Source organism: Pongo abelii, chromosome 4 (genome assembly GCF_028885655.2).
Source record: "Pongo abelii isolate AG06213 chromosome 4, NHGRI_mPonAbe1-v2.0_pri, whole genome shotgun sequence".
Taxonomy (NCBI): Eukaryota; Metazoa; Chordata; class Mammalia; order Primates; family Hominidae; genus Pongo; species Pongo abelii.
This window is the reverse complement of record NC_071989.2, coordinates 68,145,720-68,158,951: the sequence shown is the minus strand read 5'-3', so window position 1 is coordinate 68,158,951 and position 13,232 is coordinate 68,145,720. Positions and strand designations below refer to the sequence as shown.

The window sequence follows — 13,232 nt, the reverse complement described above, 5'->3', positions numbered from 1 at the left end:
CATCTCACTGTGGTTTTACTTTTTGTTTCCCTGATGTCTAATGACGGTAGTGGATCTTTTCACATGCTTATTGATCTTTTTGATTCTAATGAAGTGTTTGTTCAAATCTTTTGACCATCTTTTCACTGGATTGTTCTCTTATTGTGTTGTAAAGATTTTTTAAAAGTAAATTCTGGATACAAGTCCTTTATTGGATATGTGTTTTGTACATATTCCCTTCTCAGTCTGTTCTGTTTTCTTAACAGTTTTTTTCAAAGAGAAATTTGATAAAGTCCAGTATACCATTTTTTCTTTTATGCTTCATGCTTTTGTGGTTTAAGAAATCTTTGCCTAACACAAGATCACAACTACTTTCTACTGTGTTTTCTTCTAGAAGTTCTTTAGTTTTAGATTCTACATTTAGTTCTATGATTCATTTCAAGTAGATGTTAGTGTGGTGTGGGATAAAGGTTGAAGTTTCTTGTTTTATGAGTGGATGCTCAATTGTTCAAGCATTCTTTGTTGAAAAGAATATCATTTCTCTTTTATAGCTCAAATTTTATTACTTAAAATTATTTTAAGATCCACATATTAAAGTGATATGTGTAAGATATTATATATTTCTGGAAGCATGCCTATTTACACTAGTTATTATTACTTTAGGAGACAGATATTCTCTTTGTTTAAATTGCTTCCACAAAGCATACCACGAAGTACAGAGGGGACATTAGTAACTATTTTATGATGATTATGGTATTCATTTAGGCCAATTTAAGTGAATTGGAGATCCTAATTTTCTCTATAAGGAGAAAATACTTTTTCATACAAGATTATTTTTGTGGAGGCTTCATTTATGTGAAGTTTGTGCACTCATTTATTGTCATGATTATTCTTCTGTGAAACAAAAGTCTGTAGTAGATATGCTGCTGCTGCTGGTTTTAGGTAAATTGACTAAATAGTTATACAAAACTCTGTCTCTACCGTATATGAATTCAAACTGTATCAACAATTACAGAATACTATGCTAACATCTAATAAGAGAGTTAGCCCATGTAGAAGAGAAATATAAATACAGCTATCGGATCAGTCTCATGTTATTTCAGCTTCAAGGAACCTCTCAGCAAAAATGGTTTCCTTTCTCCATACATGTTGCAGGTGTTGACTGTTTTAAATGAGACTTTTTTGTTTAAAAAAAATTAAAATAAGATCATTTAGAGAACAATTCTTAGCTTGTTCAGATGATTATTTGGTTTTAAAAAATCAGCCTGGAGTTCCTCAATCTCAAATCTCCATAGCACTTAGAAGAGATGTTTTCATTTACTGAAAGGAATAGAGTTGTTTCTTAAATCAAATGTAGAGCCATTATCACTAGAGGGCAGTAAATACAAACAGATTTAGTGGATTTACTGGCACTAACGATGTTTTCAGAATACTAGCATTCATCAAAGTATAGTTTTTATAATATGAAAATACATGTAACATTCTGTTATGCAAAATATTGGTTATGAATCAATTCTAGATTATTGTCTGCCTCTAAAATATTTTTAAGGCATTTGAAAGCAAAGGGAGGCTGAGAAACACTAGTTTTCTGTGGCTATTCTGTTTAATACTTGAAGTTTAACTTTGCCTCAGAATTCTTCAAGAGACATTTAAAAATTGGATTTGCATTTGTTCAAGCTGAACAGTACTGGCTATATGAGAGACCACGTTATGTAGATTTGCTTTTTGATTAATAACTACCACAACTTTTAATTCTAAGGTGAAAGGTGTAAAATAAATGTAGATCGATTATAGGATAAAATATTTTCCAATAATGTAAGTCCTACTGCAAACAGTGCTATTGCCTGGAAAACTCCTTATGTTGGAGAAGTCTAAGAGCTAATACACTTATTTTAAACAATATTTCTTAAATATTTCAAACACAAAAATATAATATACAGCTTAGAATTGATTATATTAACAGATCTATTATGTAGGCTCTAGGCTAAATATAAAACAATGCCTGAAATAGTTTTCTTTTTTTGGCAATTTAGAGTACTCTGAAACCAGACAGCCTGGGTTCAAATCCTGGCCCTGTTACTTACTACTGGCTTTGTGACCTTGAGCAAGACACTTGACCTCTCTGAGCCTTAGTTTCCCCATAATTTAGTTTTCTTTTTCCCTATTCAAAAATGCATCTTTTCTCTCTTGACCTCTGTTACAAAGTCAATAATGACAACATGTGTTAATGTATCAACTCCATCAGCAGAATTTCAAATATCCTGAAATGTCCTGAAATAGTTCAAAAAGATTGTTAATTGCTTGGGTATCCGGTAAGGACTGAGAAAACAAGGAATAGCAGGGAAGTGGCCTCTAGAAATTCTGAGGGGTATTACTAGGAAAAGTCTGAAAAAGAGAACTAACTGAACATTATGGGAATTTTTTTTTTTTCTTTTTTGAGACAAGGTCTTGCTCTGTCATCCAGGCTGGAGTACAGTGGTGCAATCATAGCTCACTGCAGCCTTAAACTCCTGGCCTCAAGCCATCCTCCCACCTCCCACCTCAGTAGTATCTGGAACTACAAGTACGTGCCACCACACCTGGCTAATTTTTAAACTTTTTGTAGAGACGGTGGTTTCTCTATGTTGCCCAGGCTGGTCTCGACCTCCTGGCCTCAAGCAATCCTCTCGCCTTGGCCTCCCAAAATGTTGGGATTACAGGCATGAGGCACTTCACCAGGCCAAGAAACTATTTTTTCTATTTCAACAAACACACTTGCATATATGTATATAAAATCATTTGGGCATTTGAGAGCAGTGGATTACAGATAACAAACCTGAGCTCTAGCTGTAACGCTGTCCCTTAAGTTGTGTTGTCAGAACTTTTCTGGACCTCAGTTCCTTGTCTGAATGTGTCGTCATCATTACATCTGCATGTGAGGGCAGCTGTATCTTGTTTACATAGCACTCCCAAACATAAGCGTGTCTCACTATATGGCAGGGCTGTCTGCCTGTGGGCACCTACTTCCTCACCCTGTCCAGAGATCTGACCATGGTGATAGTAACCACGATTCTTTAATTCAAGGCACTGTAAAGTTAGCAAAAAGATTGAGGATAAACAAATCCACTCCTAGATTCATACTGTTTATCATAGAGTTTGCATCAGCCTAGTTATATGATGAGCTGTCATATACCATTAAGAGCAAGGACTGAGTTTGCATTTCAATCCTGTCACCTATGGAGCAAGTTATTGAATATGTAAGAAGGTCCATCTTTTCATGTTAAAATAGGGATAATATTTATCTTATCGGGATGTTGCCAAGATTAGAAATGAGGTATGTAAAGTTCTTTGTGCATAGTAGGTGCCTAGTAAATGTTGTAACTTATTAAAGTTCCTTCATTAAATTTGGCGGAGCCAAGTCTGACTATAAGAATTGTATCTCTCTGGCCCTATTCAAATTTCTCTTCTAAATTATCTAGATTCTCTCTACAGATAGCAGCTACCATGGCAATAGGAAGGAGATTCTAGTCTCCTAGAAATGGAGATTAGGGAAAATGAAATGAATTTTAATTTGGCTCAGAGATTTTTGAAAAAATTTCTTATTCCCTAGGAATATGGAAACTTTCTGTGGTACTTTTTACTCAATATGATTAAATAATCTCCCTTATTGCAGCAAATTAGGGACTTATTTGAATAAGTTGAATCCTTTCACATCTAGCACCTATTAGAATGCCTGGCACATAATAGCTGCCAAATAGAAGTCTGTTGAATGAAGGGACCATCACTCACATTCAGCAGGGAGAAGAGGCTGCGGATTTTAGAGGGAAGGCAAACTGTATGTGTGTTTCTGCATAATGTTTTAAGACAAGGAGTATTATCTACTATATGTAATCTGTTTTAAATGGTTTTGATGATTTTGCTGAGGGTGAAAACCCTTGTCCTTTCCTGTCACCTATAATCAGTATAAAAATATTGATGTTTTGCATCTGCATCAGCCAACAATCTTTTTGTGGCAATAGTACACCACCTTGAGAAATACAGGGACATAATAAGATACCTTTCTGGCCTCAGAGATCCTCCACCCTGGATGAGGAGTCAAAGTTGAAGACAGTTGAAAAAAATAGAAGAGTGATTCTTAACACTGGGGAACATGCAGGAAATTTCAGGGGACAGTGATTGGGGAGTACTCCTGGTGCTTGATGGGCAGAGGCCAGGGAGGCTAGATGTCCTGGGATACATGGGACAGCCTTTCACCAGGGAGGTTTGCTGTGTGTCCCATCCAACTTCCAAAAAGTCCTAGCAGCTATTCACATAGGTGAAAAACAAAATGCATTTATAATTCTCTGAGCCTAGAACCCAACTACTTTTTACGTATAAATATTAAATATTTTTACATGGTTTTAATCCACACCAAATTTTCTAGTAATGCAGCAATAGTGTATATTGTGAGGATGGCACTTTGTTACATTTGAAACCTTTCAAAGAATCATTCATCATTTCAGGAAAAAAGAAAATTCTTCTAACATAACACCCCTGTATTCATTTTCATGCTACTGTTACTTTTGTGGTAATTCTCCACATAAGGTAAATCATAGCAAACCCTTAGATAGCACTTACTGTTCTCAGAGCCTTATGTATATGCACTAATTTAATCTTCACAACAACTCTGTAAGGTAGAAACTATTATTCTCATTTTCCATGTGAGTAAACTGAAGTATGGGAAATTTAAATAGCTTCCTCAAGGTCACACAGCTAATCAGTTATAGTAGTTTTTGACTATTTTTTAAAATGTAGTTGTGTACAAGTATTTATATTTTGTAGCATTTTTGATAGAAATTACTCATTTCTCCTTTATTTCACTGATAAGCCATTATACTGATTTTTTTTTTAAATCTATGTAGGGAGTATTTAGCCTATATGTATTCAGTACAGTATTATGAAGGAAGTGTATTTAGGAATTTCATTTCAGGATGAATACTTGTTATAAAAAGTAAAAAGTAACTGAGTCTTAAGTTTGTCAAAGAATAAAATTGATGGATGGATGGATTTTTTTTTTTTTTTAAAGGAGGGGGAAGGCAGTGAGCCTGACTGCAGAGTGTAACTTGCATTTAAATGACAAGTGGTATGATACTTCCACCTGTTCTTCAAGGAGCCTCACCAAGTATGCTTTGCCTCGAGGCCTTTGCTTTTAGCCATTCCTCACTTGGTTTTCCCTTCTCTACCCTACCTCTCACCCCTCAATCCACATGGCTTGTTTTCTTTCTTCAGATCTCCTGGTATACGTCATCTCATCAGAGGGGCTTTCCATGATCATCTTATAGCAACCTCTATCCGTAATCCTTATCCCTTCTTTCCCTCCATTGTGCTTATCACCCCATGACGTATTATGTATTTATTAACTTAGTTTTGGAATATAAGCTGCAGGTGAGAAAGCTTTGTTTTGTTTACTCTATGTCCCCAGCATCCAAGGCAGTGCCTGACATAGAGTAGGAGCTTAATAAATATTGAATGAAGGGGCAGATGTAGAATCATTAGAATATGGAAAAAGGCTGGAATATTTGGTCCTAAAATATACTTTGAATGATTTAAATCTGACTGAGAAAACCAGTTTGAGGTTGGCAGAGTAGAAGGAGGAGGGTATTTTGGGCCGAGAATTTGGTAAGACAGAGATGGGATTGTCAGCTGTATAGTGAAGATGGAGGAATACTAGTCTTTCAGGAACAGAGCAAATGTAATAGAGCAGCTGAAAATAGGCTTGGCGTTGGGGATTAGGGTCAGATATGGCAGTCTGGAATTTACAGAGGGATGTGATGAAGCAGGCATTACTAGCTTTGAAGTAACAGGCTGCGGCTGGATTTGAGGAAAATTGATCTGGCAGTAGAGGTCAATATAAGACTAGAAGGGGAAAAACCAGGGGCAAGAAGATGAGCTAAGAAGCAATACAGCATTTTGGCCCTGAGACATGGAGTGCTGTGATGCAGTTGAAAGGAAATATAATATATCTATTTTAAAAACAAATGATAAACTAGGGAATTTTTTTTAAATATTAATATAATAGAATGATTATCATAATGATCATTGTCACTGTCATCTTTACCGTCTGATACCTACTTATCTTCAACTTTGTACCATTTGTTGTTTTAAGTGCTTTGCATATATGGTCTCATTTAATCCTCATTTTATCTGTTCTGGTTATTTATTGCTATGTAAGAAATCACTTCAAACCTAATACTTTGAAATATGAATGTATTTTTATTAGTTTTCATGGCTTTGTGGGTTAACTGGTCTTGGCTAGACATTCTTGCTTGGCATTCCTCATATGGTTGCAGCCCAGTGGTAGCTATCTGAAAGCTGAACTGGCTGGATGGCTAAGATGGCTTCTTGCCCCTCAGGCCTGGCTCTGGGCTGGGGTGGCTGGTATTGCTGAAGACTGGCCAGGCGTGTGTGCTCTTTCTTGTGCAAGTGCTCTCTTGCGCTTTCTCTCTTCACTGTTTGTGAAGTTAACATGGACTTCTTGTAGCATAGCCTCTCAGAGTAGTCAGACCTTTTTTTTTTTTTTAACCTAATGTCTTAGGGGTCCCAGTAGCACGTTCAAAGAAAGCAGGATGAGAGCTGCAAGATTTCTTATGACTTAGCCTCAGCAGTCATGCACCATCACTTGTTGGTTACACAAGCCAACTCAGATTCAATGTAGGACAGTGTGGCTCATTAAGAGTATCTTTGGAGACTAGCTGCCACAGTAATCCACTTTACAGATGAGGAAGCTGACACACTAAAAAGATTATTTGTCAGTGATTGTGCACAAAAGATTTAAACTTGCAATTCTTGTTCTCAGTACCAGAGTGAACCTGGGAAAATCATTTTTTCTCTCTAGGTCTCAACTTTATGTGGAAATGAGGGAGTTAGAGGGGGTTATATTAAAGTTACTTTCTATTTCTCTCAATCTTTTAAATATTTGGATTGAGATTATGGGAGGGGTAATGATAAGGAACAAACTGAAAGAAACAGCTTTGGATAAAAGATAGGGCTTGCTAACAAAGTTGAATGAAGGAGGGAAGGTGATGCCGTATAGGGGAACATGCCATGTTACTCAAGAATTCAGCTAGATGGTTTATATTAAACGCCTGACAGTGTCTGATGCACATGAAACACCTGTTGAATGGTAGGAAAGAGTCATAGATTCCATCTGAGATACTGGAAGAAATATAGGCTCACTGACTGAAATGGAAGTAATTATACTAAGAACTACTTTAAATAGAAAAATGTCTCACAGTTTTGAAAAAGTTCGTCGTGACTAGCAGGGCATTCGAGAGGAGAATCTTGTATTCAGAAATGTGGCACTAAAGTTCAAGTTAGAAGTGGTCATTGAAGATTGTGGGCCTAGGGAAAACTAAAGAAGTTCAGGATCCTGGGAGTTGAGGGAGAGTAGTAGGAATGATCAAACATGTGGAACACTTCAGAGAAGTAGGGAGACCAGAGAAAAGGAGGACCTTAGTATTCCTCTGGGGGTAGCTTTAGTGGAATGTTGGAGCTTTAATTTCTTCCTTTTGTAGAGGAGTAAGAGTGATGGAAATGAATACAACAGATGTTAACAAAAGCAGAGGACTGTAGCAGCAAAAGGCCAGTAGAAACTCAGAGAGACAAAGTGTTACAGGAGTGCTTATCAGAGAGCATGCTCTCTCAGACAGACATGCCACATGTGGAAATAGTTAAATATCAGGAAGACTGCAGAGTAACCATACCAGCAAGTTGAAGCACAGAGTAGTAAGCACAGGCTTTGAGATGGAGAGGAGGTAAAATGCACAGAATTATATGCTAAAATCGACTAAAACCTAGTTTTTCCTCGTTTCTCACCCACAAGATCTCTTTAGTATTAAAGTTACAGGGTAATACTACACCAAACCAAATAGAAAATGCTGTTTTTCTGGAAAGAACTTTGATTTCTCATTTAACCCTCCTCATAAAATGTCTGATTACTCGAGCTCAATTCTGGATTCCTAAGAGCCACTCATTCCTTTCTTAACTTTGTGTACAGTTATTAAAATGTTCTGTTCTGGCTGGGCACGTTGGCTCACACCTGTAATCCCAGCACTTTGGGAGCCCGAGGTGGGCGGATCCCCTGAGGTCGGGAGTTTGAGACCAGCCTGGCCAACATGGTGAAATCCTGTCTCTGCTAAAAATACAAAAATTATCCAGGCATGGTGGTGGGCGCCTGTAATCCCAGCTTCTTGGGAGGCTGCGGCAGGAGAATCGCTTGAACCCGGGAGGCAGAGGTGACAGTGAGCCAAGATCGCAGTACTGCACTCTAGCCTGGTCGACAGCGAGACTCTGTCTGTAAATAAATAAATAAATAAAATGTTCTCCTCTGATCAAAATACAGATCCTGAGTTCTATATACAAAACACTGCATTCCTTATGCATACGCAGTGCCCTAGCTTTAAGATTTCCCTCCCCCGAGAATTACAAGTGGTCCCACCCCTAGATTTTGAAGGTTTTAGAACTCTGTCGTACATAACAATAGAAACAAAAGAAGCTGAGAGCAGCCATGCCACACAGATGAGGGAATGTGTCATTGCCATCTGTGAATTCTGGACATTAGTCGTATTGTTTAATCCCTATGCCTTTATGTTGGATGAGGGGAGAACTACAGTTATATCTACATCACCAGGGAGCCACTTGTTTTGGATTTGAGAGAGGGAAGCAATTAAAATGCTCGATTGCCATTTTTGGAGCAGTTTTTATTTGGAAGGAAGGGAAGCCAGAGGACATTAAAATTTATAGAAAATGCCCTCCAAAAGGATGGGCAATTCTTAAGAATGAACTACGAATTTTGAGGAGTTTTATGGTCATTATTCATCACTGCGAGAGGGAAGCCCCATTCATCTTTCCTCAGGGTGGCCTCAGAGCTGCAGGGATACCATTATTCAATGGCGTTTGTCGGCTGAGGAGAACGCCTCCCCAGAGGCTGGCCCTTACCAACCAATCCCAAAGCAGCCTGCACCGAGGCCACACCCCCTCGCCTTATAGGCTAAGAGCTGGAATGCAATTGGTGCAGAGTTGGGGTTTTATGGGAAGGGCTTCTTGTCACTCTTCCCGGCTTCCCTGCAGTTCCTTATTTGGTAGCTTTTGACGGGTCTAGCCTTTCTTGCAACTAAGCATCTTGACATACATTATTCATTAAGCCCTGGAGCTCGGGAGAGAAAGATGCAGACCCTTAGATCTTTAGATATTCCTTTATCACGTGGATTTTCTTTATTCAGAATAGTTGCTGAATTTTGTGCCATTCTGGAGTCTTACAAATGGCATGTATTCGATGGGAAGACGGCTGGATGGGATTTAATGCGAGGCTTTCTTATGTATACTTAATTACCAGAAATCTTTAAAAACTCATACTCTGCGTGGCTTGTGGAGGTTGTTAAAATATCGAGATTTTGAAGCTAAATACATTTTAGAGCTTACTATATATATACATATATATATATATATATATACACACACACACACACACACACACATAATCAATCAAAAATGCCTGAAGCAAACTATTTACTGTCAGTGTCTTGGGGCTACATAAAGGTAAGACTTATTTAGCTTTTGAAAACTCCTTACTCTGATTACATAACTGATAGTTTGAACAAATTACAGTAGAGTCTAAGCTTTCTAAATAATCTTGTATTCTTTCCTTACACATGAACTAGGAAGAAATACGTGCTAATAGTGGTCAAGATAAGATTGTGTAACTTTCATCAGTTGTAGTTTGCGTGTTAAAATAGCTTTTTAGATATGCAGTAGTTCTTCTGTTTGTCATGTGGTATATGTTTGAATTGTGCTTGAAAAATATATGGTAATTAAATACATTCATTGCAAGTAAATTATTGGGCCAAATTACTTATACTGATTTATGGATTCCAGTTAGTATGTTGCACATAAAGTTTATAAAATTAATTTGTGGCTGTTTCTAAAAATCTATACCACTTTAACCTGACGAGGAATACGTTTTTTTCACCTTTAGCTATAAAGCCCTAGGTGACATTAAAAATTGACATTACTTAACTATGTAAGTGATATTAAAGTGAAAACTTGATTGTCTATTATACTTGCAAAACTGAACAAAGTTTTTATTACACTGTTTTGTGAATCTCAAGAAATGAATAAACAATTTAATAAGATTGTGTCCATGCTTGGCAGGCTTTTTGCATGCCCTGTGGTAACATTAGCATTGTGATCCTGTCTCCACAATAGAAGGAGGTAGAAAAACCTTATTCAGTCCTAAATGAAACATCACTTCACAGATTTTTGATATCTGAGCCAATCACTTGAACCCAGGAGCCAATCACAACACGTTTTAAAAGATTCATTTTCTGTTACTCTGAGGATTTTTCAGATTGGAGTGTTTGTCGTTTGCTTTGTTTCTTTCTTTTTGAAGGACAAGTTCCCCCTTTGTTTTAGAGATTTACTTGAATTCTAAAAAAATTAGAAAACTTATTTCAGTATTGGTTGTCCAAGTAGTCATGATTCCTTACCTCTCTTTAAATCTGTGGATGATTCAGATTTTTAAAAATGTTTTTAAAATATATAGACTTCCATTATTTAAATTTTGTTAGCCATTTCTTGGCTAAAAATCTTCAGAAATGCAGAAAAGTATGGAGAGTAAATATAAGAAGCCCTCATTATCCCCCAGAATTCAGCTCCTAGCTTTTAGCCTACTCACAATCGATGTATTTTTGAAGGGCTTCATATTTGTACTATGATTATGAACCATTTGTACTATGATTATGAACAATATTGCCAAGAATCTAAATATAGAATTTTAGTACTTTTCTTTTTGAGGAAAATTTTTCCTGGACAGCTTTATGTTTAATACTGTACCTTTAAAAACATGTAAAAATATCAAATATAGATATATTTGGTCTTATGCATTTGGAAGGATTTATTTTTATGCAGTCAATGGAGTATTTGTTTAAATAACTTTGAATACTGATATCTACCAAACTTGTAATGCATCACAGTGCAGCATATTCAAATGATTTTTAGCAGAATATTGTCAGGAAAAAATAAGCAAATTTTCTTACTGTTGGACCCATACCACCTCCTTAAATATATATTGGGAGGATATATAATATACCCAGTAGCACACTGGCGTGATGTAGAAGTAAAGGAGATTACATTTAAGAACATTTTAATTTTGTTTTATTATTTTAGTTTGCTTCCTGAACAATCTTAAATGCATAATGTAAATTGAAGAATTGCAGTTCTGAAAAGCAAAATACAGTATTCAGATTCAACTGCATTTTTACTTTCCTTTATGCCTTAACTGCTGTACACAGACATTCTGATGTATAATGAGAACAAAGGATTCGAAAGCATTCACTTAGAAATCCTCCCCTGTTTTTTTAGTTGCAACCCTAAATCTGTGTATTGTTTTCAGACTACTTAGGCCAAAAACAATTAGAAATTCATCAATGGAAAATATTTAGAGGTCACTTAAAAAAATAAACTAAATGCTTAAATGGTTCTGCATTTTACAATCGGTTCGTTTCAAACAGCAGTTTAATGTTTTGTCCCTTCTAAATTTATTAATTGAGAAATATGATGGGATTTCCCATAAGAATACATTATATTAGCTTTAAATCAGTCCTTCCCCCTTTGGTAATTTTATGTAGTTATCTTAGTAAATATTATATAATTATTTTTAGATGAGAGAAGTATCACATTTTTAAATGTTTGTTGAATGATCTAGTGCATTTTTTTTAGTACATCTAGCTATGCACTCCAAAACCAATTTGTGAGATCAACTACCAGTTGAGAAAGCACTTATGGTAATTTTTGTGGTTATTAATTTAGCTTTGCTGGACTGAAACTTTTATATGGATAGCAAAAAAGGAAAACAATGTTAATTCCTTTTAGAAAATACCCTTGTGTTATAACTTAATGTACGCTTGAGAATTATCTTTAGGAAATTCCTTATACTGTCTTCCTAGGGAAGAGAGGTAATTGCTTCAAATATTGTCTTTTATAATTATATTAAAATGAAATGTTGACTTCCTTGGAGTCCCTTATAAGCCTTGGTAGGGAGGCGGGCATGTGATGGAGGATTTCTCCAATCCATGTTTTTGTGTTTTAAACAAAGGCTGGAAAGTACTCTGGGAATAATGTATATGACCAGAAAGATGAACATGCAGTATGTCACTTATCTAGTCTGCACAATATTTAGATTCCTTTCATTGGCTTTGTTCTTCAGTTATTTGTACTAACTGGCTATTTTGGTGAATTGTTTAAGCAAACTGCCAGGAAAATTATACTTCATTCTTTATATTCTTTTAGAAAAATCCAATAATATATGTAGCATATCTGCAGGTAGCATCCACATGTTCTCCTTGGGCAACATAATCCTTATACTAGGTTGTGTACAAGTTAGAAGATGAACCTGTGATAACTGGGTCTCTATCTATCTTTATCAATCACTCCCAGAAGGCTTCCCTTGTTTTGCTTTATTGAGAGAAGTGCAAGGAGGGCAGCAGTTCCTGTATAGACTGCTGAGATTCTAGCAATGGTGAAAGCCTTGCCTCTTCTCCCATCTTTTATAAAAAAAAAAAAAAAAAAAAAGGACTTTGTCATGACCAAGTAGTTCTTAATAGCAACTTTTAGCTCATAACATGAACAATTTTAGGTCAAAGAGATATTTCACTGAATGTTTATCTGGTCTGTATATCTGGTCAGTATATTTCACTGAATGTTTAACACTGAATGTTAAAATGTTTAGCAGACTCTTTTCTTTGGAATATGCTTTGCCTAATGAGTATATTTTTCCAAGTGTGAATTTATCTGTAAAGCAAAGATTTTTTTTATTATTATACTTTAAGTTCTGATATACATGTGCAGAATGTGCAGGTTTGTTACATAGGTATACATGTGCCATGGTCGTTTGCTGCACCCATCAACCTGTCATCTACATTAGGTATTTCGCCTAATGTTGTCCCTCCCCTCCCTACCCGCTGACAGGCCCTGGTATGTGATGTTCCCTTCTCTGTGTCCATGTGTTCTCATTGTTCAACTCCCACTTATGAGTGAGAACATGTGGTGTTTGGTTTTCTGTTGCTGTGTTAGTTTGCTGAGAATGATGGTTTCCAGCTTCATTCATGTCCCTGCAAAGGACATGAACTCATCCCTTTTTATGGCTACATAGTATTCCATGGTGTATATGTGCCACATTTTCTTAATCCAGTCTATCACTGATGGACATTTGGGTTGGCTCCAAGTCTTAAGCAAACAGT

The 13,232-nt window shown here is 36.4% G+C and overlaps 1 protein-coding gene across 7 annotated transcripts in view; it reads left to right on the top strand.

Moving 5' to 3' along the window:
• Window positions 1-13,232, top strand: part of PDE4D (phosphodiesterase 4D) — a 1,542,529-nt gene that overhangs the window by 1,502,423 nt on the left and 26,874 nt on the right. The window contains exon 1 of one of the 7 annotated variants that reach the window (XM_054555587.2): window positions 9,439-9,534. The exons of the other annotated variants lie outside the window; for them this stretch is intronic. Coding sequence (XP_054411562.1) covers window positions 9,487-9,534 — 48 coding nt within the window. The 5' untranslated portion in view covers window positions 9,439-9,486. Of the gene's footprint in view, window positions 1-9,438; window positions 9,535-13,232 lie in introns of those variants that run through there. 7 annotated transcript variants of the gene reach the window in all.